Source organism: Chiloscyllium plagiosum, unplaced genomic scaffold, assembly GCF_037043375.1.
Source record: "Chiloscyllium plagiosum isolate Xiang-an unplaced genomic scaffold, Cpla_swu_hap1 HiC_scaffold_4, whole genome shotgun sequence".
Classification (NCBI taxonomy): Eukaryota; Metazoa; Chordata; class Chondrichthyes; order Orectolobiformes; family Hemiscylliidae; genus Chiloscyllium; species Chiloscyllium plagiosum.
This window is the reverse complement of record NW_028270142.1, coordinates 46,787,055-46,811,738: the sequence shown is the minus strand read 5'-3', so window position 1 is coordinate 46,811,738 and position 24,684 is coordinate 46,787,055. Positions and strand designations below refer to the sequence as shown.

The window sequence follows — 24,684 nt, the reverse complement described above, 5'->3', positions numbered from 1 at the left end:
ACCTACCAGCCTTTCCTTTCACCCTAATAGGAATATACAGTCTCAGGATTCTTTTATCTCATTTCTGAAGGTTTCCCATTTTCCAGCCATCTCTTTATCTGTGAACATCTGCCTCCAATCAGCTTTTGAAAGTTCTTGCCTAATACCATCAAAATTAGCCTTCCTTCAATTTAGAACATCAACTTTTAGATCTGGTCTATACTTTTTCATCAATATTTTAAAACTAATAAGATTATGGTCACTGGCTCCAAAGTGCTCCCCCACCAACACCTCAGTCACCTGCCCTGCTTTATTTCCCAAGAATAGATCAAGTTTTGCACCTTCTCTAGTCGGTACATCCACATGCTGACTCAGAAAACTTTCTTGTACACACTTAAGTTCCTCTCCATCTAAACCCTTAACAGTACAGCAGTCCCAGTCTATGTTTGGAAAGTTAAAATCCCTGGCCATAACCACCGTATTATTCTTACAGATAACCGAGATCGCCTTACAAATCTGTGTATCAATTTCCCACTGACTATTAGGGGCTCTATAATACAATCCAAATAAGGTGATCATCCCTTTTTTTTATTTCTCAGTTCCACTCAAATAACTTGCCTGGATGTATTTCTGGAAATATCCTCCCTCAGTACAGCTGTAATGCTATCCCTTATTCAAAGTTTGTAAGAAGATTTGTAGCTCGGGTGCTCGTTGTTGTAGTTCTGTTCGCCAAGCTGGGAATTTGTGTTGCAGACGTTTCATCCCGTCTAGGTGACATCCTCAGTGCTTGGGAGCCTCCTGTGAAGCGCTTCTGTGATCTTTCCTCCGACATTTATACTGGTTTGTCTCTGCCGCTTCTGGTTGTCAGTTCCAGCTGTCCTTTGCAGTGGTCGGTATATTGGGTCCAGGTCGATGTGCTTATTGATTGAATCTGTGGATGAGTGCCATGCCTCTAGGAATTCCCTGGCTGTTCTCTGTTTGCCCTGTCCTATAATAGTAGTGTTGTCCCAGTCGAAGTCATGTTGCTCGTCATCTGCGTGTGTGACTACTAAGGATAGCTGGTCGTCTCGTTTCGTGGCTAGTTGGTGTTCATGGATGCGGATCATTAGCTGTCTTCCTGTTTGTCCTATGTAGTATTTTGTGCAGTCCTTGCATGGGACTTTGTACACTACATTGCTCATGTTGGATATCGGGTCCTTCGTTCTGGTGAGTTGTCTGAGAGTGGCTGTTGGTTTGTGTGCTGTTATGAGTCCTAGTGGTCGCAGTAGTCTGGCTGTCAGTTCGGAAATGCTCTTGATGTATGGTAGTGTGGCTAGTCCTTTGGGTTGCGGCATGTCCTCGTTCCGTTTGTCTTTCCCTTAGGTATCTGTTGATGAAGTTGCGCGGGTATCTGTTTTTGGCGAATACATTGTAGAGGTGTTCTTCTTCCTCTTTTTGCAGTTTTGGTGTACTGCAGTGTGTTGTGGCCCTTTTGAACAGTGTCTTGATGCAACTTCTTTTGTGTGCGTTGGGGTGGTTGCTTTCGTAGTTCAGGACTTGGTCTGTGTGTGTGGCTTTCCTGTATACCTTTGTGGTGAATTCTCCGTTAGTCGTTTTCTGTACCTCACCCATCTCACCCATAGCAGAAGCAGTAATACAAAGATTAGAACAAACAGTCTTACCGCAAATTCAACCCAAACACTGGGTCAGATATGTGGATGACACCTTTGTAATCATTAAAAACACAGAAATAGAGAACACACACCGGATCATCAACGCCACGCTCATAGGAATCCGATTCACTAGACAGGAAGAAAAAGGACAACCAACTCCCATTCCTAGACGTGATGGTACAGAGAACACCTAACGGAGAATTCACCACAAAGGTATACAGGAAAGCCACACACACAGATCAAGTCCTGAACTACGAAAGCAACCACCCCAACGCACACAAAAGAAGTTGCATCAAGACACTGTTCAAAAGGGCCACAACACACTGCAGTACACCAGAACTGCAAAAAGAGGAAGAAGAACACCTCTACAATGTATTCGCCAAAAACAGATACCCGCGCAACTTCATCAACAGATACCTAAGGGAAAGACAAACGGAACGAGGACATGCCGCAACCCAAAGGACTAGCCACACTACCATACATCAAGAGCATTTCCGAACTGACAGCCAGACTACTGCGACCACTAGGACTCATAACAGCACACAAACCAACAGCCACTCTCAGACAACTCACCAGAACGAAGGACCCGATACCCAGCATGAGCAAAACCAATGTAGTGTACAAAGTCCCATGCAAGGACTGCACAAAACACTACATAGGACAAACAGGAAGACAACTAATGATCCGCATCCATGAACACCAACTAGCCACGAAACAACACGACCAGCTATCCTTAGTAGCCACACATGCAGATGACGAGCAACAGGAGTTCGACTAGGACAACACTACTATTATAGGACAAGCCAAACAGAGAACAGCCAGGGAATTCCTAGAGGCATGGCACTCATCCACAGATTCAATCAATAAGCACAGCGACCTGGACCCAATATACCGACCACTGCAAAGGACAGCTGGAACTGACAACCGGAAGCGGCAGAGACAAACCACTATAAATGCCAGAGGAAACATCACAGAAGGCTCCCAAGCACTGAGGATGTCACCTAGACAGGGGACAACACAAATTCCCAGCTCGGCGAACAGAACCACAACAGCTATCCCTTAACAAAAATGCCTCTTCCCCTCCTCTCTGCTTCCCTTTCTGTTGTTCCTGTAGCATTTGTATTCTGGAACATTAAACTGCCAGTCCTGTCCATCCCTGAGCCACGTTTCCGTAACTGCTATAATATCCCAGCCCCATGTTCTTAATTATGCCCTGAGTTTATCTGCCTTCCCTCTTAGGTCTCTTGCATTGAAATAAATGCAATTTAATTTATCTGTCCTACCTTGTTCTCTGCTTTGTCCCTACCTGCCCTGACTGTTTGAATTGCTTCTGTTCTCAACTGTACCAGTCTCAGATTGATTTCTTTCCTCACTATCTCCCTGGGTTCCCCCTTACTAGTTTAAATCCTCCTGAGCAGCTTTTGCAAATCTCCTTACCAGTATGTTAGCCCCCTTCCAATTCAGGTGCAATTGTCCTTCTTGTACAGGTCACTTCTGCCCCAGAAGAGAGTCCAATGATCCAAAAATGTGAATCCTTCTCCCACACATGCATTCGTCTGCTCTATCCTATTACTACCCTCACTAGCTCGTAACACCATGAGTAATCCAGATATTACTCCTCTCAAGTAATTAAACTCCTGTCTAACTCTCTATAGTCTCCCTTCAGAATCTCATCCTTTTCCCTTCCTAGGTCATTGATTCCAATGACCTCTCCCCCGTGAGAACGTTCTGCACCCTCTCGGAGACATCCTTGATCCTGGCACCAGGGAGGCAACCCACCATTCTGATTTTCTGCTGCTGGCCACACAGTCTGTCTGTGCCTCGGACTAGAGAGTCCCCTAACACAATTGATCTCTTGCAACCTGACATACCCCTCATTGCATTAGAGCCAGTCTCGATACCAGAAATTTGTCTGCTCTTGCTACATTCCCCTGAGAATCCATCATCCCCTACATTTTCCAAATCAGCATACTTGTTTGAAATGGGGATAGCCACAGAAGATTCCTGCACTAACTGCCTACCTCTCTTACCTTTCCTGGAGTTAATTCAATTATGTGTCTGTATCTGCAACTTTTTTCCTTTCCTAGAACAGCCATCCATCACATCCCCTTGCTCTTGTTAATTCCTCATTGCCTCTGTCTCTCTAACAGATCCATTTGATCCGATAGGATTCGCAACCAACGGCATTTATTGCAGATATAATCCTCAGTAACCAATAAACTCTCCCTAAATTCCCAAATCCAACAAGAGGAGATTTACAAGGATATTGCTAGGGTTGGAGGATTTGAGCTATAGGGAGAGGCTGAACAGGCTGGGGCTGTTTTCCCTGGAGCGTCGGAGGCTGAGGGGTGACCTTATAGAGGTTTTCAAAATTATGAGGGGCATGGATAGGATAAACAGACAAAGTCTTTTCCCTGGGGTCAGGGAGTCCAGAACTAGACGGCATAGGTTTAGGGTGAGGGAAAAGATATACAACAGACCTAAGGGGCAACTTTTCACGTAGAGGGAGGTACATGTATGAAATGAGCTGCCAGGGGATGTGGTGGAGGCAGGTACAATTGCAACATTAGCTGTCTTCCTGTTTGTCCTATGTAGTATTTTGTGCAGTCCTTGCATAGATTGGATTGGGATATCTGGTCGGCATGGACAGGTTGGACCAAAGGGTCTGTTTCCATGCAGTATATCTCTATGACTCTAAGAGTATGTCACTACTAAAGGCCATTTTTGCTCCTTCACAATCTACAGACCCAGAAAATAGCACCGTCTTATTCCTCTACAAAATACTGCTCAGAGTTAAATTAATACTTATGGCTTATATTTTAACTTTAATCAAGAGACATATCTCAATAAAATATATAAAATCAAGAAAGAATGCACTCTACTCACTACTGCAGACTTACTGCAAGGCCACACTTTAAAATATTCACTTATCGGGTTCGGTGCTATGACCTCTCCCAAACAGTTCAAGATCAGTTGTGAATTTCACCGTTTGTTAATTTTCCCAGATGCACTCCGATGTCCAGCGATACATGAATTCGAACGGCTAAGGTAGTAACTGTGCAGGTTCACTGCCGTGTCAGTTAGCAGTGTGGGTTTCTTTCTCTCTCTCTGTCCTGCACTGACCTCACCATGTGTGCTGCCTTTGTCTGTTCCTCTCCCTTTTAAAAGTGCTGTTGTTTTGACTTTTTTTTTTCTCCAAATGTTTCAAAACAATGCCACAGCATGTAAAACAATAATTGATGCTCCTGGAATTCAAGGAAATCACCTCCAACACCTAAAATACCTCAAAAAACCAGCCTGTTACCGCCAGAGATTTTTCCCATCGTCCATCTTGGATTACCTAGAATAATATATTTTTATACACATATACATACACTCACACAGTATACATAGTTATCAGCATTCAATTTAACCATTTCAAAATCACATTGCGCCAATATATACTGGTGCACGTAACACTTGATGACACAGGTATTGCATTTGAATCAAAACATACCCTTTAAGGCTACATATATGGTCAGAAAGAGACCCCTAAAAAAACAAACTAGGGTCAACGTATACATGAGGTATATGAAAAATACCAGAGTTTTTGGCCAAAAATAAGGGATCAACTAATATATGAAATCGACCTGTACACAAGTTTATACGGTATGTAGTATCTTCCCCACCGCATATGTTTCCGCATGTAGACGATCTCATTGACCTTTAACGAGCCTATTGTCTGCCTAGTTGCTCTTAATGTACTTGCAGAATCTCTTTGGATTATCCTTAACCTTACCTGCCAAGGCTATCTCTATTTTGCCCTCCTGCTTACCCTCTTAAAAATGTTCCTACTTCCTTTATAGTCTTCAAGAGATTCATTTGATCCCAGTTGTCTATACAGGGGGATACTCATGGGGGATACGTTCTGAGACCTACTGTGGAAGCCCAAAACCACGAATAGAAGTGACCCCATTCATTTAAATGGGAAAATTACCTTCCCAGCAGCCCCCTGGTTCCGTAAGGTTCCCTATATGTTCAGGCCACAGTAAACCACGGGTAACAGAAACAGTGGAAAACAATTCCACGGATAGAGGGGTTGCCCTGTACCTAACGTATGCCCCTTTGTTATTCTGTTGGTTAACTGCAAGTTTAGGTAAAATAGTAAGCACTAATAGTGTGCATTGTAGAATAACCTCAGACGTCAGTTAAAAACAGAAAATATTGAACATATTGGCACATTTTTCACCAGCTTGAAGGCAATAGGTGACAAGAGAACCATAGAAAGATTACACAGAAGATGGTCATTCAGCCCATGTTAACTCTTTTAAAGAGCAATTTAGCTAGCCTCACTCGCAAACTCTTTCCCCACCACAATTTCTTTTTCTTTGAGATGCTTATACAGTTTCCCTTTAAAAAGCATGATAAAATCTACCTCCACCATTTTTGTGATTGCTTTGTCAGAATTGCACTTTTCACTTTTGTTCTGAAGTCTGAGGCCAATATCCATGAAATCGCTGTGGGTCTGCGTACAACACATGGCCTGCAGCAGTTAAAGAAGGCAGTTCAACATCACTTTCTCACAGGCAACTCACTATGGACAATAAATGCTGACCCAGCCGGTGACATCCACATCATACAAATGAATTTTTAAAAAATTAAAACTAAATCCAAAGGAGTGTCAGGCCTCATTTCATATGCTGCAAGCATAGACCACTCTTCCAAATTTGCCCTAAAACATTTTGCATCAAGACATGGCCTAGAATTGACACTGACTGCACCAGAAGTAAATAATGCAGAACAACACACCAGGTCTTCACAGACTACTTGTTTCAAAAGAATTAAAGAAAAATATGAAGAGGAGAAATTTTAAATGTTTATATTATAAAATAGTATATTTTGCAGTTTTGTTTTTATTGTTTTAGTGTCTGTCTCAAGATTGGCTAGACATTCCCGTTCGTCAGAGGCATTGTTGTTTGACCCAAGCACAAGTCTAGCAGAAAGTGAGGATTGCAGATGCTGGAGATCAGAGCTGAAAATGTGTTGCTGGAAAAGTGCAGCAGGTCAGGCAGCATCCTGTTCTTTGGATGCTGCCTGACCTGCTGTGCTTTCCAAACACAATTCTATCAAAGTATTTGGACAATGAGCCCACCATCAGATTGCTTTTGCTCCTAGGCAATGGTCTCAATTCCTATATAAAGAGTTCACTTTTTTTAGGACAAATTTCTAGTTTCAAACCTCTTTAAAAGGGCAAAATACTTAAGTTTCTGAAAATCTGAAGTGTAAAGGGCAAGTGCTGGAAAAGCTCAGGTCAGGAAACATATATTTAGATTATGTTTCCCACCCTTGATGTCTGATCTCTCAGTTATTCCAGCATTTTAATGATGATCTTTTTGACCTTGTGCAGCTTTGTGTAACAAATCATCCCAAAAAATTGCATGGACTGACTGACCTGAGGAAAAAGAAGAGTTTACAAAAAACTTCATCAAAAGTTCTGACTACTGCTAAGGTTCTAAGAGGTTGTTGACACTGCTGTCCACACAACTGTACCCGTCTAATATTTTATCCCCTTTGGCAAATATCAATGTGCAAGTACTGTAGACTAAACAGTACAAAAACTGGAGGGATTGAAACAACTTCAAAAATCTAAACTCAGGACACATCAATCTGACAGTACAGCTTTTAAGGGCTATGCAAGCCTAGTTAAAAATCACACAACATCAGGTTATAGTCCAACAGGTTTAATTGGAAGCACACTAGCTTTCGGAGCGACGCTCCTTCATCAGGTGATTGTCTGATGAATCACCTGATGAATGAGCGTCACTCCGAAAGCTAGTGTGCTTCCAATTAAACCTGTTGGACTATAACCTGGTGTTGTGTGATTTTTAACTTTGTACACCCCAGTCCAACACCGGCATCTCTGAATCATGAAAACCTAGAGTAGGTACAGTATATACAGCACAAAAGCAGGCTATATGATTTATGTTGGCAGTAATGCTCCTCTCAAGACTTCTTCCATGTCCTAACCTTTTTCACCTAACCCCACCACCATGTCCTCCTACACATTTCTTCTGCTTGTATTTATTGTTATGAGGACACTTTATGCTTAATATTGCTTCGCGTACTTAGGCTCTGAAGGATAGTAGAAAAATAGATTTATTTCAAATGTTAAGGAAATATTGGAGTGGGTTCCTTAGAAGTAGCCATTGAAAAGAGAACAAGTATGCAATATAACTTGTTGCTCCCTTTCAAATATGGTATTCTTGTCTATGTTCTGATAGCTGCAAAATGAAAAGCTTCATTAACATGTCTGCTGTTTTTTTTCCAAAAATACAAGTTCTAAACTACCAAGTGACTAAATTGTGCCTGTACTAGTTGGCTAAACTACTCTTTGTAGTAAATTACATGTTCCACAGTTAAGCAGCCCTTTGTTCAAAGGGCTTCTGAATACCTTTCTGGATTTACAACTTACTATCCTGCAAGTTCCTAATTGGGGTTTTAGCACAACTGGAAATATCTTCTATATGTCTAACTTATCAACCCCTTCTGAAATCTTGAAGACTTCTTTCAGGGCACCTTTCAATTTTTCTCCTTTCTAGAGCCTCATTGCTCCATTTGTACCTTGCTGAACACAATGTCAGCATTTCTTTAACTCAAAAATCTAAAATTTAAATATTCGGCAGAGAATTACTCTGAAATAATCATTTTAGGGCATTCTTATTCATTACGTGGTGAAATAAAGTACATTGTATATTCACTTCTGAAAGTAGATTTTTTTTAAAAAAAGGGCTACAAACAGTTCTTGGCAATACTAATGACTATGGATAATTTAGCAGCCTTATGCAAGACAAATCATAAAAGACTCTGTTAGTATGAAAGGAAGTACCCTTTCACACTTTTTATAGGTATTTTTATTGAAAGAAAAGAGATTTTTTAAACTTTTTTTTTTACAAATTCCAAAATAATACAAACAAATATAAACACTAATATACAATTAAATATATAAAAAAGAAATTAAAGCCAAAACACAAAAGAAAAAAAGGAAAAAAAACACAGCTAGCTACTAATCTATCCTACAAACAACCAAAGCATAATGTCTTACTAGTAATGTAAGATATTTTATGTAATAATTAAATATGTACTCAAAATGGATTAACATCAAATCATAATAAAACCCATATTTATATGGGATTCCTCCGCTGGGGGGGCTCCCGGACCAGCCAGAACCACGACCACAGCTAGACAAAAGCCCTTGACAATATAGCCGAAATATCTGTGTCTATATAGTTCAAAAAGGGCTGCCATGTTTTATAGAATAATTCAGTTTTTTGGTGCACCATATTTGTGAGGAAGTCAAGGGGGATGGATTCCATGATTAACCTATGCCAATTCAAAAGTCCTGGAGGGCCCTCAGCTACCCAACTCACTAAGATATTTTTCCTTGCACAAAAAGAGAGAATGGAGAATAATTTCCTCCCGTGCACATCCAAGGAGGGCAGATTTGAAAAGCCCAGGAGAAGAGACACTGGATCCAATCCAATCTCCATTCCCAAGATTTCTGTCAGAGCATTTGCTATTCTGTCCCAATATTTGCAGATCTTGTGACATGTCCATAAACAGTGCGTGAGAGTGCCCACTTCTATTTTACATTTAGGACACATTGGGGATGCTCCGACCCTAAATTTTGCCAGTCGTCCTGGTGCTATATGAGCCCTGTGGATTATCTTTAAATGAATAGCTTGAGTTCATAGAGTCATACAGATGTACAGCATGGAAACAGACCCTTCGGTCCAACCCGTCCACACATCCCAAGCCAATCTAGTCCCACCTTCCAGCATCCTGCCCATATCCCTCCAAACCCTTTCTATTCATATCCCCATCCAAATCCAAATCCAAATAGAGATCTTTCTGGCATTTTCCCAGATGTCCTCCCACATTTCTAAAGGGATTTCTAACCCCAATTCCTGGTTCCATATTTTAAACAGTCGTTTCATGTCTTTCGATACCTCATTACGTAATGAGTGATAAAGAGTACTGACCGAGGGTGGACCCATTGGCCATTGCATTCTTTTCTCTCTATCCAATTTGTAGGGACTGTCTAATAATGTGGTCTTCTTCTGCATATAATCTCATATTTGGAAATACCGAAAAAGGTCTCCATTAGGCAGTCCAAACTTCTTGTGCAGCTACTCAAAAGACATCATAACCTCCCGATCAAACAGGCCCCCTAAATGAGAGACACCTCTGGACCTCCAGGTTTTAAATGTAGCATCTGTCTGCCCTAGCTGAAAACCCCATGCTCCCAGTATAGGAGTATAAGGAGAGGTTTTTTGTAAGTTACCCTCATCTTCCCACATTATCCTCCAGGCTTTAATTGTATTTAATACAATAGGGTTTTTACAATAGTCCATAATCGCTGTCATCTTATTTACAAATAAAAGATTGATGAGGGGACACTTTGCTTGGGAGGTCTCGATATCTAACCAGATTGATTGTTGGTCACAAGAGACCCAATCGGCTACACAGCCTAATAGAGAGCTCAACTGATACCTCCTAAAGTCTGGAAACTGCAGTCCTCCCCTTGCTTGTGGAAGCTGTAGCTTTTCTAATTTGATAAGGGACCATCTATGATTCCAAATAAAGGAACCAAGCCAGCCATGTAGTTTACGTAACGTCAGTCTCAGCAACAGCAGAGGAGCATTCTCATAGGATATAAGAGAAAAGAGACAGAATATTCATTTTAACTAGAGCTACTCTGCCTAACCAGGATATTGGGAGATCTCCCCAGCATTGAAGGTCCTGCCTTATTTTCTCTCATAGGTGCATAAAATTGGCTTCATACAGTTGACCAAATACTGGGGTGATAAAAATACCTAAGTATAGAAAACCCTCCAGTGACCACCGAAAGGGAAAACAAGATCCATCCGAAAACTGGATATACGAGCGAGACCACCCAATGGCATGGCCTCTGATTTCATAAAATTGATTTTGTAGCCTGAGAACGTACTAAATAGATTAATTACTTGAATTAAGCAGGGTACGGATATCAGAGGATTACTTACAAACAGGAGGACATCACCTGCATAGGCAGTGATTTTATATTTACCCAAACCAAACCTCAGAGCCACTATGTTAAGAGTTCTTATAGCTTCTGGTAGAGGTTCAATTATTAGCGTGAATAATACTGGTGAGAGAGGACATCCCTGACGACAGCCCCTACCCACGCTGAAGTTATCCGAACCTAAACCATTGGTAATTATGGCTGCTTTGGAGTCACTGTATAGCATTGAGATCCATTTAGAAAATACCTCTCCAACACCAAACCTTTCCAATCTGTAAAAAAGATTGGACCATTCAACCCGATCAAATGCCTTCTCTGCATCCAAGGAGACAACTATCCCCGGTATTCTTTCCTGTTGACAGACTTGAATCATATTTAAGACCCTTTTAATGTTGTTAGATGATCTACGGCCCTTGATAAACCCTGTCTGGTCCTCTTTTATGATATATGGTAAGACTCTCCAATCTTATTGCTAACATTTTAGAAAGGATTTTAAAATCTACATTTAGCATGGGGTCTTTCCTTTTTTAAAAACGAGAGAAATATTTGCTTCTCTCAATGAAGGCGGGAGACAGCCTTGACTGTGTGAGTAATTATACATGTCTATAAGTGGACCAGCCAGCTTCCCTATGAATTCTTTATAAAATTCAACCTGGAATCCATCTGGTCCAGGTGCTTTGCCACTCTGAAGTTGTCTAATTGCTGGGTTACCAGGGGCGCGTTCAGGATCGACACCTGCTCAGAGGTTAAATCCAGAAAGGCAAAGTTTTTAAAGAAAGACTCCATCTTCTTAATTCTATCCTCACAGTCATGTGATTTATACAGTTCAAAACAGAACTTTCTAAAGACTGTGTTGATCCTTTCACGATCACAAATCAGAGTATCAGCGCTTTTCCTAATGGACGTGACAGCTTGAGGAGCTTTTTTTTCCTAGCAAGATACACTAGGTATGTGCCAGACTTGTCACCATATTCATATAGTCTTTGCAAAGAATATTTCCCTCTTTGCTGTTTGGGTAAGTGTGGTATCCAAGGCTGTCCTTAGGGCTGTGATCCTTTGTAACTTAGTAATAGAGGGCCTATCAACATAGCTGAAAATGTGTTGCTGGAAAAGCGCAGCAGGTCAGGCAGCATCCAAGGATCAGGAGAATCGACACTTCGGGCATGAGCCCAGCTGCCTTCAAGCGAGCCTCAAGCGAGTTCTCCCTTTTGTCTTTTCTGGGTCGCGGAATATGAAGTGATCAAACCTTGCACATAAGCGGCACGATGGCACAGTGGTCAGCACTGCTGTCTCAGAGCACCAGAGACCCGGGTTCAATTCCTGCCTCAGACAACTGTCTGTATGGAGTTTGCACATTCTCCCCGTGTCTGCATGGGTTTCCTCTGGGTGCTCCAGTTTCCTCCCACAGTCCAAAAATGTGCAGGTTAGGTGAATTGGCTATATTAAATTTACCGTAGTGTTAGGTGAAGGGGTAAATGTAGGGGAATGGGTCTTTGTGGGTTGCTCTTCGAAGGGTCGGTGTGGACTTGTTGGGCCGAAGGGCCTGTTTCCACACTAAGTAATCTAATCTAAGCCTTAATGGTCTACCACATCATGTTGTATTTCTTTGTTTCTTAATGGTCGACGTGTTACTGGCCGTACCTAAATTAATTTCCAAAAAGATTTTGAGTGCTTGAGAGAAATGCTTTATAAATTTGCTATCCTTCATTAAAAAGGAATCCATACGCCAATGTCAGGGGCCTGTCCCATCGTCTCTAGTCTTAACTTCCATATATACTGGGGCATGATCAGAAATTGCTATGTTACCTATTTTGTAGGACAATTTGGAATTCAAAACGGTCAAGGGAGCAAAGAACATATCAATTCTAGTATGACACTTGTGTGGGTTAGAATAGAAAGTAAAGTCTCTGTCCTGGGGGTGAAGACACCTCCACACATCTACTAGCCCTAGCTCCTTATTCAGATCCGCCAATTGTCTGGATCTAAGAGATATACCCATAGTACTCTTGGGTATCCTATCTGTCTGGGTCCATAATACAATTAAAATCTCATCCTATAATTGTATGGCAGACCCCAAAAGCCATCAACTTGGAGAATGCTTCTGTTACAAATTTGAAGGGGTGTGCCAGGGGGCAATAAAGATTCAAAATACCATAGTCCTCTCCATTTATTAAGGCTTTGATCAGTATATACCGTCCAGATTCATCTTTTATCTGGCTTAAGAGTTTAAAAGGAAGATTCTTCCGAATGAGGATGACTACTCCCCTACTTTTTGAACTAAAAGATAAAAAAAAAGGCCTAGTCATATCTACCACCACTACCACCACCACCAAGGGAACTTTGGTTGACGAGGGAGGTTGAATGTCTAGTGAAGAGGTAGAAGGAGGCTTACATAAGGTTGAGGAAACAAGGTTCAGACAGAGCGTTGGAGGGATACAGGATAGCCAGGAGGGAGCTGAAGAAAGGGATTAGGAGAGCTAAGAAAGGGCATGAAAAATCTTTGGCGTGTAGGATCAAGGATAACCCCAAGGCCTTTTATGCATTTGTGAGAAACATGAGAATGACGAGAACGAGGGTAGGTCCGATCAAGGACAGTAGTGGGAGACTGTGTATTGAGTCGGAAGAGATAGGAGAGATTTTGAATGAGTACTTTTCTTCAGTATTTACAAATGAGAGGGACCGTATTGAAGAGGAGAGTATGAAACGGACTGGTAAGCTAGAGGAGGTACTTGTTGGGAAGGAAGATTGCAATGCTAAACCCAGTATAACACAAAAACAAGTTTCAAACACAATTGTTCGCTCAGAAACAAAGAAATACAACATGAAGGTTCTCCTGCTCACCCTTTCATCTTTTGGATATGGAATTATAATAGGTAGGGCAAGCACATCAGGATAAGGTTTAAATACAAAGAGTGCAAGCTCAGCTTCAACCCTTCATTAATAACCAATCGAGTCTGGCCTACTGTGATCAAGCGAGATCTCAATTTATCCTGTACTACAAGAACAAATCTAAACACAGGTGAATAAAGAAGTTCTCAATGAAAACAGTTCAACTATATGTTCTATTTGGAATAAATGACAAGTTGATTGTTGACTTACATTTAATATTTTCAATTTCAAGTAGCTCTAACACGAGAGTATAAAAACCTGTGCTTTTTACTGTAAATTGTGGCAATTAATATTACGAATGAACCATGCAGGGCAAAGATTAAAAATGCGTTTTAAAAAAAAACAGAAATCACTTCTCAAAAATATAACTTTCTCAGCAAAGTCTTGCAGTTTTTCTCCCCATTAACTTTTGCTGCACGACTTGCAGTGATTTTATGACAACTGAGGGGGGGGGGGCAATAAAAGCTGGACAACAAAACCATCAGGGAGAGAAGTGTCAAGAGACAGAGAAAATAATCTGCTTAATTTCAAAAAGAGCCGACAAAAACTGAATTTTCTGAAACAAATGGGAGGAGGGGAGAAGACAAACGAAGGACGGGGGAAAGCAACTGTTATTTCAAAAAACATGTGACAAAAATAAAGTTATTAAATCACTGAGTGATATGACTATAATTCTACAAGGAGACCTGGGCGAGAGGTTGTGTTTTATCCCTGATTTTGTACCAACAAAAACTCAGCATTTTGCACGAAGAGTTTTCTTTTAATTATTTTTAGTTTGCAAACGCGGCCATTTTCATGTTGCTTTAAACACGAATACTGTCTTTTTCTTAAAATGCAAAAGCTGGACATTCACTCACTTAGATCAAATCTTCAGAGGCTGTGTTCATTAGTATTAATAACAACAGAGACAGTGAGGGGAGGGGGATTAATTTTCTTCTTAACCATTGACGGCGGTGGTTTAAAAACACACTACATATTGATATAGATAGATAGGTATATCATTCCGCCTCCTTACCCTCACACAGACTGACTGAGAGAGAGTGTGAGGACAATATCCGGGGACTATATTGCAGCCATCTCCCTCCCCAGCAACAGGAGCTACCCTCCCGCCCCGGCCTCATCACCGGGGACCGGGGCCCCGGCTGCAGCAGGCCTCAAGCCTCTCCCTCTTCCAACACAATTCGTTAGAAAAATGTCAGAATAAAACGTCGCCCACTTACCCGCCTCCGAGTTCTTTACCGTTGTTTTAGGAGGTCGGCCTCGCGGCATTATTTTCCCCCCTCTGTTTATACCCTGAACTTTGAGATATTTATATATGTTATTATTGTGTTGTGTGTGAGTGAGTGCGGGATCGGCGGCTTGCGCGCGGGCGGCGCATCGGGGGCGGGAGCAGGAGACAAAATGGCGGCCGGTGGAGAGGCAGCGGGGTTGGAGCGAGCGAGAAGGTAGTTAAGGGAGCCGGCGTGCGGGAGAGATTGCCATTATTTTCTCCCGCGTCAGTTCTCCGTGATGGGCCTTGCCATCATGCTTTAATATTTTAATGTCGCACGGCTCGGGTTTCTCCCACACCCTGCCTTTTCTTTGGCCGAGGGGAGGGTGGGGAAGCAAAATGGCGACCGGTGCAGAGGGGGAGGCTGGAGGTACAACTTTTACACCGAGTGCATGAGATTGGTGGTGTGTTACATTGCGTTCAGAGACTCACAGCTATGCTGGCAAAATGCACCCTTTAACCGACGTTTGGATATGTCTAGTGACGGTGAACCCCTCAGAATAGGGGTGACCTGAGAACTAACATGAAAGGCAGATCCTCAAAACGAGGGGCATCTGTTCACTCTGCATCCCTGTTATCCTTCCATGATGTGGCAGACCAGGAATCTATACTGCTTTTACCTCCTGCCAACTGACCTGTGCTTGAACAATTTGCACACTGATATTCAACCTGTTTAGCCGTGTTTTGAACACCTTCCTTGGCAATCAAAACTCACTTGAACCTGCTTGCAGCTGAAAAGACAGGATCATTATTGTGCCAAAAGGCCTCCAGACTTGTGTTTACATGAATAAAGTCGTCTTGTCACTATAAATTAATATTAATGCTATCCTAGGGGATAGAGAACCTATGTCACCTTACTGAGAGGGATGAAAGAAAGCAAAATCTGTCAGTAGCTAGAGGTGTGCAAGCCCTAGAATCACTACTCTGCGTTGACTATGTTAGTAAATAACATAAACAGGGGCAGGAGTAGCCATTTGGTCCATTCAGCCTGCCTCACCATTCTATAAGATCGACTAATCTGCTGCAGGCCTTGACTCCTTTGGGTCCAGCTCCTTTGCCTGAAAGACAGTCTTGGGAAGTCAACTGCTTAATCCCAGGAATCAGCAGAGTGAATCTCTCTTGAATTTCCTCAAATGCCAGCATTTCCTCTCTTAAATACATGGATGAAAACTGTACACGATACCCAACTTCTCGAGCACTGTGTGTGTGTGTGTGTGTGTGTGTTGGTTGGGGGAGAGGTGGTAAAATGTAGAAATCAAGGCACAAGATGAAACCTGGAGTACAACTCATCACCACAACATAAGTGAAACACACAAGAATGTATTTACATCTATTACTAAGTTATTTTATAGGTGTGTTGTCAATTTCACAATAACTGATTACATTTCTTTCTCATAAAAGCAAAGTACTACAAATGTTGGTGGTCTGAAATACAACACTACTAAACTGCTTTAGAAACTCACGAGGTCTGACAGTGTCTTTGGAGAACGAATGTTAATGTCTCAAATCCAATTTGATTCTTAATTTCAAAGAAGTCATATTGGATTCAATGTTAATTGTGTCTCTCTGTTGATGCTGCCGGACCTCCTTAGTTCTCTTTAGAATTTCCGCGCAGAACCTTTGAATGTTTTTAAGGCACAACCAGATAAATTCTTGATTACCAGATTGTCAAGAATATGCTGGATGTAGAAATGAGGTTAAAATCATAACTGTGATCTTGAGTGGTGGAGCAGGTTTGAAGGGCAGAGTGGCCTGCTCTTGTTGGTCATCTCTAGCACTTTCTGTTCTTGCTACATTTCTTTTAGCGTCTCACTGTCAGAAGGTAAGGAGAATGACAACTTTTGTTCATCAACTACCAACGCAGATTACATGGTCAGAAAAAAAATGGATGTCTTGATAGCTCTTCCCAAAGGGTAGTGTTCTGAAATTCATTGCCTGATGTTGTGAAAGAGACAAAAACATTCACTGTGTTTAAAATTTTTTGGGATGTTCACTTGAAGTGTCCAAGCTTATGTCTTAGAGTCCAATGTATATTTGAAATAATATAGATGCTCCAGTAACTTAAATTGGTGTTTGTGCTCTTTTTTGCCTTCACTGCTTCATTTTAACATGATGAATATTTGAACTTAATACAAAAGAAAAATATTGCAGATGCTGTACTTTTGAAATAAAAACAAACTGCTTGAGAGTAAACTTAAGCTGTACAAACTTCTTTGTCAGACATAGATAATAGACCAAATAGCTAAATTAATAAACTTGGAACCACTCGAAAGGGCTCAAAGCCAATCAACCTACTTTTTGACATGCAGTCACTTTTAACATCTGCAGTAGATGTAATTACACAGATGGGTGCCCCCGTCTATCCTGCAGTACCATTGGAGAATTAGTGCTTGGTATCCAATAACCCTCTGCCATCAAGGCTAAAATATCAAAGCCACTAGGCAGTTAAGGAAGTGGTAATTATTTGGATTTCAGGAAAGAAAACTCAATTATACAGAAATGTTGGTAATGCTCAGTGGGTCAGCAGTAGTTAAGATGAATTCGAAACTTAAAATATTACAACTACTACATTACCTTTATCCAATCCGTTATTTTCAATTGTTGAATAATGTTGGTTGATGAAGGTCTTATGCCCGAAACATCGATTCTCCTGCTCCTCGGATGCTGACTGACCTGCTGTGCTTTTCCAGCACCACATTCTCAACTCTGATCTTTCCTTTTACAAGCCATGCTGAATAATCAATCATTCCAGTTCATGAATGTTTTACTGTTTATTTATTTTATTCGTCCATGGGATGTGGTCAGGAAGTAGTTATAACCTATTGCCAGAAGTTACCTGAGTGTTCCCACTATTCTGTTTTTCTTTCAGATTTACTGCATCTGCAGTGTTTTGCTTTTGTGTTACGTTCAAATAATTGGTGTAGAAGTGAGTAGTGCAGTAAGTAGAATTAAACAGCTTTAGGCAACTATTTCAAATTTTGGAACATCTTTACCACTTCAAACTATTTGCCCGAGACCATGAAAGGTGTCTAAATTGAAGTGCATTCGTTCTTACTGAACAGGCTTAAGCTCTGTTGTTTACAAAATTGAAAACTGAGAACTGGTCAAATGAAAAAGTTTATAATTATGAAGTGGTTCAATGGGGTACAAAGTGATCTTCCTGATAAGACACTGCATGTAATTATCCAGTTTTATATTGAGATATGCGTAATGTATTAATGTATATAGCGGAAGTAAAATTGCTAAATCTTGCAATATATTCTAAATTTCAACCAGATATAATTGGGGAACCATGAACATGGGCAAAATGCTATTTCATTTGTTTGAATGACAAATCTTGGGAAAACACACTGGATCACATATGATGTTCTAACCTAATTACAGAATGGTATTGCTATGTTCATCTTTCTCCTTTCATTTTTCTATGACATATGCCATCTGCAACCAAGATTCAGGCAGATAATCCTCCCTTATCTAATAAACTCTGCAACTGCACTGTATTTCAACAAAGAAACAGTTCCTCGCTAGTGTTTTATGTTCCACATGAGCCTTCTCCCACCTATTTCGCTAACCCTCAAAAACATATCCTTCCATTAATTTCACATATGCTCGTTGAGCTTCTCCATGAATGCTTTTTGACATTGTATTTTTGATTACCATGACTAAATAATTTATATAAATGGTGTACAAAAGTCATCCTAGTACTGATCCTTGTGAAACATCACCTCTTAATATTTGCTGATCTGGATAAATATTGAAATCATGTTTTCTATCCCAGATCAAGTGTCATATTGAGCTGGGTCCAGGGAGCAGCATCAATATGCTCCAGTCCGGAGTCAACCATGCAGCGCCTCATTAGAAGTTTTTTTGAAACTTAAAATTACTGTATTACAATTACTTCATTACCTTTATCCAATCTTTTATTTTAAATTGTTGAATAAGGTTGGTCAAGTCTGATCTTTCCTTTTACAGGCCATGCTGACTAATCCATCTTATCAGTTCTTACATGTTTGACTATTTATTTATTTATTTATTTTGTTCGTTCATGAGATGTGGGTATCGTTGGATAGGCTAGCATTTATTGTCTGTCCTTAATTGCCCTGAGCGCTATTAAAAGTCAACTGCATTGCTGTGCATCTGGTGTGGATCTTTAATGAGCATACCACTTAGCCTCAGCATTAAACTGAAGTTTCCTGGGCTTGCTCTGTTTTTGTGCATACATAGGAATCACATTAGTTTGCCATTCGTCGGGCACTGTTCCATTTTCTGGTGATATTCCATACACACATAATATTGCCTCTGCTTTATTCCCCTATTATGTTCTAACATGTCTTGATGCAGTGCACCTGAGGGTTTGGTGCACTGCATCAAGACATGTTAGAACATAATAGGGGAATAAAGCAGAGGCAATATTATGTGTGTATGGAATATCACCATAAAATGGAACAGTGCCCGACGAATGGCAAACTAATGTGATTCCTATGTATGCACAAAAACAGAGCAAGCCCAGGAAACTTCAGTTTAATGCTGAGGCTAAGTGGTATGCTCATTAAAGATCCACACCAGATGCACAGCAATGCAGTTGACTTTTAATAGCGCTCAGGGCAATTAAGGACAGACAATAAATGCTAGCCTATCCAACGATACCTCCCTACCTTTTATCTTAGCCTGCTTGGCACACTTTCCTCATTCCTGAAGAAGGGCTCATGCCCGAAACGTCGATTCTCCTGCTTCTTGGATGCTGCCTACCTGTTGCGCTTTTCCAGCAACACATTTTCAGCTCTGATCTCCAGCATCTGCAGTCCTCACTTTCTCCTTTGCTCTTCTAAGTTTGATTTAATTTGTCAATAATCTTTCCACTCTCTCATGTCTTCATAACCTTTTTGATCTCTCTTAATATCTCATCCACTATGTTAGTTTCCTTGGTAAATATTGAGACAAATACTTATTATTTTGGCCATCATGTTGTCATTATCTTTGAGTTTATCATGTGTACCTGTTATTGTGCCTATCCTGATTTTCACTTGTGTATCTATAGAATATTTGACTACTTCTTACATTCTTTGAGACTTTAATTTCAAATTGTCACTTCTTGGACTTTCAGAACATTTGCTCTTGTCACCTTTTGTTGTTAGTATACTTATTCAATGCCCTTTCCTGTAGTTTCCCATTTGTCCTGATTACTTTATTTGTCCATGGTGTATTTTTGCTGACTTGTTTTGACTTAGTAGGATACATTTTTCCTGGATACTCTTGATCGCCATGATAAATGATTTCCACTGTTCTATTTGGTAGTAAATATTTCTGGTTTATTTTTCTTAATTTTATTCTCATTCCCTTAAAATCAGTATTTTTTCATGTATTTGGTTTTGTACTAATTTATTGTCCAATAATTTTAATTAGACTTGAAGTTAAATCCTGCTCAGGCAATTCTCCTTCCATGCGGTCAATAATTTAGACACCAATTTCTTCCTACATATTTATATACGTTTATATAAACTGTACTTTCGTTATACTGAGAAAGGGAGAAAAGACTTTTTAAAAATACTGTTTATATATTGCACGTTTTACAACCTCAGAACGTCCCAAAACTCCTTCCAGCCAATGAAATACTTCTGAAGTGTAGTCACTGTTGTTAAGAATCAAGGCAGCCAATTTTCAACAAAGTAAGCTCTCACAATGTAATTGTAAACAATGCATCTTTTGGAATTAAAAACAAAGTGCAGGTCTGGCAGCAAATGGCTCTTCTTCACACTGTCCACCAGTGCTGCCAGGCCTGGTAAGCATCTCCAACACTGTTTTTATTTAAACTGTAGCATCAGTAATATTTTTACTTTTATTTTGGGTGTTGATTGGATGATAAATGTCCACAGGAAACCAGGGAAAACTCTTGTACCGTCCTTTAAAATAATGCCATGCAATTTCTTTTTATCCATCTGAGAGAACAGCTAGGGCCTCAGTTTAACATCTCATTGGAAAGATGGTTCCTAACGAATGTCTGTAACCAACCAGTTATTCTCAAATCTGTACAACAAACCTTTTTATTAGCTGGCACCTGTGGGACTGGAAGTGTGCCATTGATCTAATATTCTAGATAATCAAGAAGCACACATAACCGCAGTAAACCCAAAACTAGTTTCGAGACATCAGCATCCCTCAGAAAAATCTAGGTAAAAACATCAACGCACATCGTAAAATCAATGTAAAAACACACAATAAGTAATAGAAATGTAATGTGGGGAGTATACAGGTCACTGTTATACTTTAAATACTCATAGATTGCGGTATTTGAAGTATATAATTTTTGCGAGTTTATCAAGAGTGCTGGTTGATAAGATGCCCGTTAAAACAAAGTTTGCTGTACATTTTTCTTTACATGCTATTGTGGACATATTGTGCAAGTACTTACAGATCTTTTGCCCAGTTCTTTGCCAAAGGTTGTGAGAAAAGTTTGTGATAAAGGCTATGGATATCTGAGAGATGACAATAACAAATAAATAAAATAAACTGTCAATATCAAAGTCTGGATATGAAGATTATTTTAAGCGTGCTTGTGATTTTCTGACTTGGAAATTCTGCTTCCCATCAATACTGTGCATTTGTAAAATTACGCTTGGGGTGGTAAATCTGTGACTTGGTCAGTTGGGTTTTGATGATGTTGTGGCATTCCAAAATGATTTCATAACCTTTGTCAAATTGAGACACAACCAGAAAAGAGTGATAGTTATTGCCATATTTTCTATCTGTCAAGCATTCTTCCTCTCAAATAACGCAAATTCTTTACCTCTAGAAAAATGTGAGAGCATCACTGCCTCAAAGTTCCTTTCCAAGTTGCACACCATCTTGGCTGTAACATGATCAAAAGCCTGGCATTTACGTTCTAATTGCACTGTGCATGGACTTCATTAGTTCAAGAATGTGCTTCACTACCACCTCAAGAAAATCTGAAGATTTATGTGAGGAACAAGAGGAAGATCAAAGTGAGCATAGCACCAATCAGGGATAGTGGAGGGAACTTGCACTTAGAGTCAGAAGAGATAAAGGAGGTCCTCAATGAATACTTTGCTTCAGTATTCACTGTTGAGAGGGACCTTGATGCTTCTGAGGACAACATGAAACAGTTTGATATGCTTGAACAGGCTGATGTCAAGAAAGATGTTGTGCATGAAAAGTTTGAAAATAGTAAGGATAGATAAATTCTCTGGGCCAGACAGGATATACCTTAGGCTACAACAGGAAGCAAGGGAAGAGATTGCTGCGCCTTTGACAATGATCTTTGCATTCTCACTGTCCACTGGAATAGTGCCAGATGATTGGAGGGTGGCAAATGTTATTCGCTTGTTCAAGAAAGGGAATAAGGATAATCCTGAGAATTACAGTCCAGTCAATCTCACATCTGTGATGGGTAAATTATTGAAGAGGATTCTGAGAGACAGGATTTATGATTATTTAGAAAATCATAGTTTGATTAGAGATAGTCAACATGGCTTTGTGTGGGGCAGGTCATGCCTCACAAACCTTATTGAATTCTTTGAGGATGTGACAAAACACATTGATGAAGGTAGAGCAGTGAATGTGGTGTACGAGGATTTTAGCAAGGCGTTTGATAAAGTTCCCCATGGTATGCTCATTCACAAAATAAGGAGGCATGGGATAGAGGGAAATCTGGCTGTCTGGAAACAGAATTGGATGGCCCATAGAAGACAGGGTGGTGGTAGATGGAAAGTATTCAGCCTGGAGCTCAGTGACCGTGGTGTTCCGCAGGAACTGGTTCTGGGATCTCTGCTCCTTGTGATTTTTATAAATGGATGAGGGAGTGAAAGGGTAGGTAAGTAAGTTTGCCGATGACACAAAGGATTGGCAAATAGTGTGGACGGTTGTTGTAGGTTGCAAAGGAACATTGATAGAATGCAGAACTGAACTGATAAATGACGGATGGAGTTCAATCTGGAAAAGTGTGAAGTGATTCACTTTGGAAAGTCGATCTTGAATGCAAAATACACGGTTAAAAGCAGGATATTTGGCAGTGTGGAGGAACAGAAAGATCTTTGAGTCCACGTCCATAGATCCCTCAAAGTTGTGACCTAAGTTGATAGCATTGTAAAGAAGGCGTATGGTGTGTTGGCTTTCATTAGCAGGGACATTGAGTTTCAGGGCCACGAGGTTCTGCTGTAGCTCTATCGAGCCCTGATTAGACCACACTTGGAACTTTGTTTTCAGTTCTGGTCCCCTCATTATAGGAAGGATGTGGAAGCTTTAGAAAGGATGCAGAGGAGATTTACCAGGACGCTGCCTGGACGGAGGACCCGTCTTATGAAGAAAGGTTGAGGGAGCTAGGGCTTTTCTCATTGGAGCAAGAAGGATGAGAGGTGACTTGATAGAGATGTACAAAATGATGAGAGGCATAGGTAGAGTAGATAGCCAGAAACATTTTCCCAGGGTGGAAATGACTGTCAAAAGGGGGCATAATTTTAAGGTGATTGGTTGAAGGTTTAGAGGATATATCAGAGGTAGGTTCTTTACACAGAGCGTGGTGGGTGCATTGAATGCACTACCAGCAGTGGTAGTAGAGTCAGATACATGAGGCATATGGAAGATAGTACAATGAAGGGTAATTAGGTTAGTCTGATTTTAGAGTATAATAAAAAGTCAGCACAACATTGAGGACCGAAGGGTCTGTTCTATGTTATATAGGCAATAAGTACTCACCTTCAATACACAGATATCATTATTAATAATTTAATGAGTTTAATTTTAATCTGATAGCCTTCTGTGTCTTACATTAGATAAAAGTCCACAAAATGACAACAAAATGAACCATTATTGGTGTGCATCAGGCACAGTATTTTTAAGGATGGATTTGTCAACTGAAGTCTTAATTTAAAATGTTACTTGGAAAGAGGTAAATTTTCCTATTACCTATACAGAAAAAAAAGGGTTGCCAATGATATCTACTTAGGCCTAAAATAATCGAAAAGGGCCCAGATGCCCTTTAATACTCTAATTATTATTTCTTGTTTTGCAAACTTAGCCACAATCCTAGATAAAATAGTACCAAGGACATTGTTAGTCGACTCACATATGCATGTCACAGTACGGTTTTCAGGCAAAATATTTTTGAGCCTGATATAGTTCTCATTTTCAACCACAAAAAATAAGCCGAAGAAAATCAGCAGCTCTGGCAGCATCTATGGAAAGAGAAAAATAATTAACGTTTCAAGTCTGTGATGACTTCTTATAACTTCACTTTTGTTGTGGTTCTGTTCGCCGAGCTGGGAATTTGTCTTGCAAACGTTTCGTCCCCTGTCTAGGTGACATCCTCAGTGCTTGGGAGCCTCCTGTGAAGCGCTTCTGTGATGTTTCCTCCGGCATTTATAGTGGCCTGCCTCTGGCGCTTCCGGTTGTCAGTTCCAGCTGTCCGCTGTGGTGGCTGGTATTGGGTCCAGGTCGATGTGTTTGTTGATTGAATCTGTGGATGAGTGCCATGCCTCTAGGAATTCCCTGGCTGTTCTCTGTTTGGCTTGCCCTATAATGGTAGTGTTGTCCCAGTCGAATTCATGTTGCTTGTCATCTGCGTGTGTGGCTACTAAGGATAGCTGGTCATGTCGTTTCGTGGCTAGTTGGTGTTCATGGATACGGATCGTTAGCTGTCTTCCTGTTTGTCCTATGTAGTGTTTTGTGCAGTCCTTGCATGGGATTTTGTACACTACATTGGTTTTGCTCATGTTGGGTATCGGGTCCTTCGTTCTGGTGAGTTGTTGTCTGAGCGTGGCTGTTGGTTTGTGTGCTGTTATGAATCCTAGTGGTCGCAGTAGTCTGGCTGTCAGTTCGGAAATGCTCCTGATGTATGGTAG

General features: G+C 40.6%; 1 protein-coding gene across 1 annotated transcript in view; it reads right to left on the bottom strand.

Moving 5' to 3' along the window:
- The window catches only part of znf236 (zinc finger protein 236), a 159,325-nt gene extending 144,389 nt beyond the window's left edge, over window positions 1-14,936 (bottom strand). The window contains exon 1 of the mRNA XM_043688634.2: window positions 14,781-14,936. Within this exon, the coding sequence (XP_043544569.2) occupies window positions 14,781-14,829 (49 nt within the window). The 5' untranslated portion in view covers window positions 14,830-14,936. The remainder of the gene's footprint in view (window positions 1-14,780) is intronic.
- Between the last annotated feature and the right edge of the window lie 9,748 nt (window positions 14,937-24,684).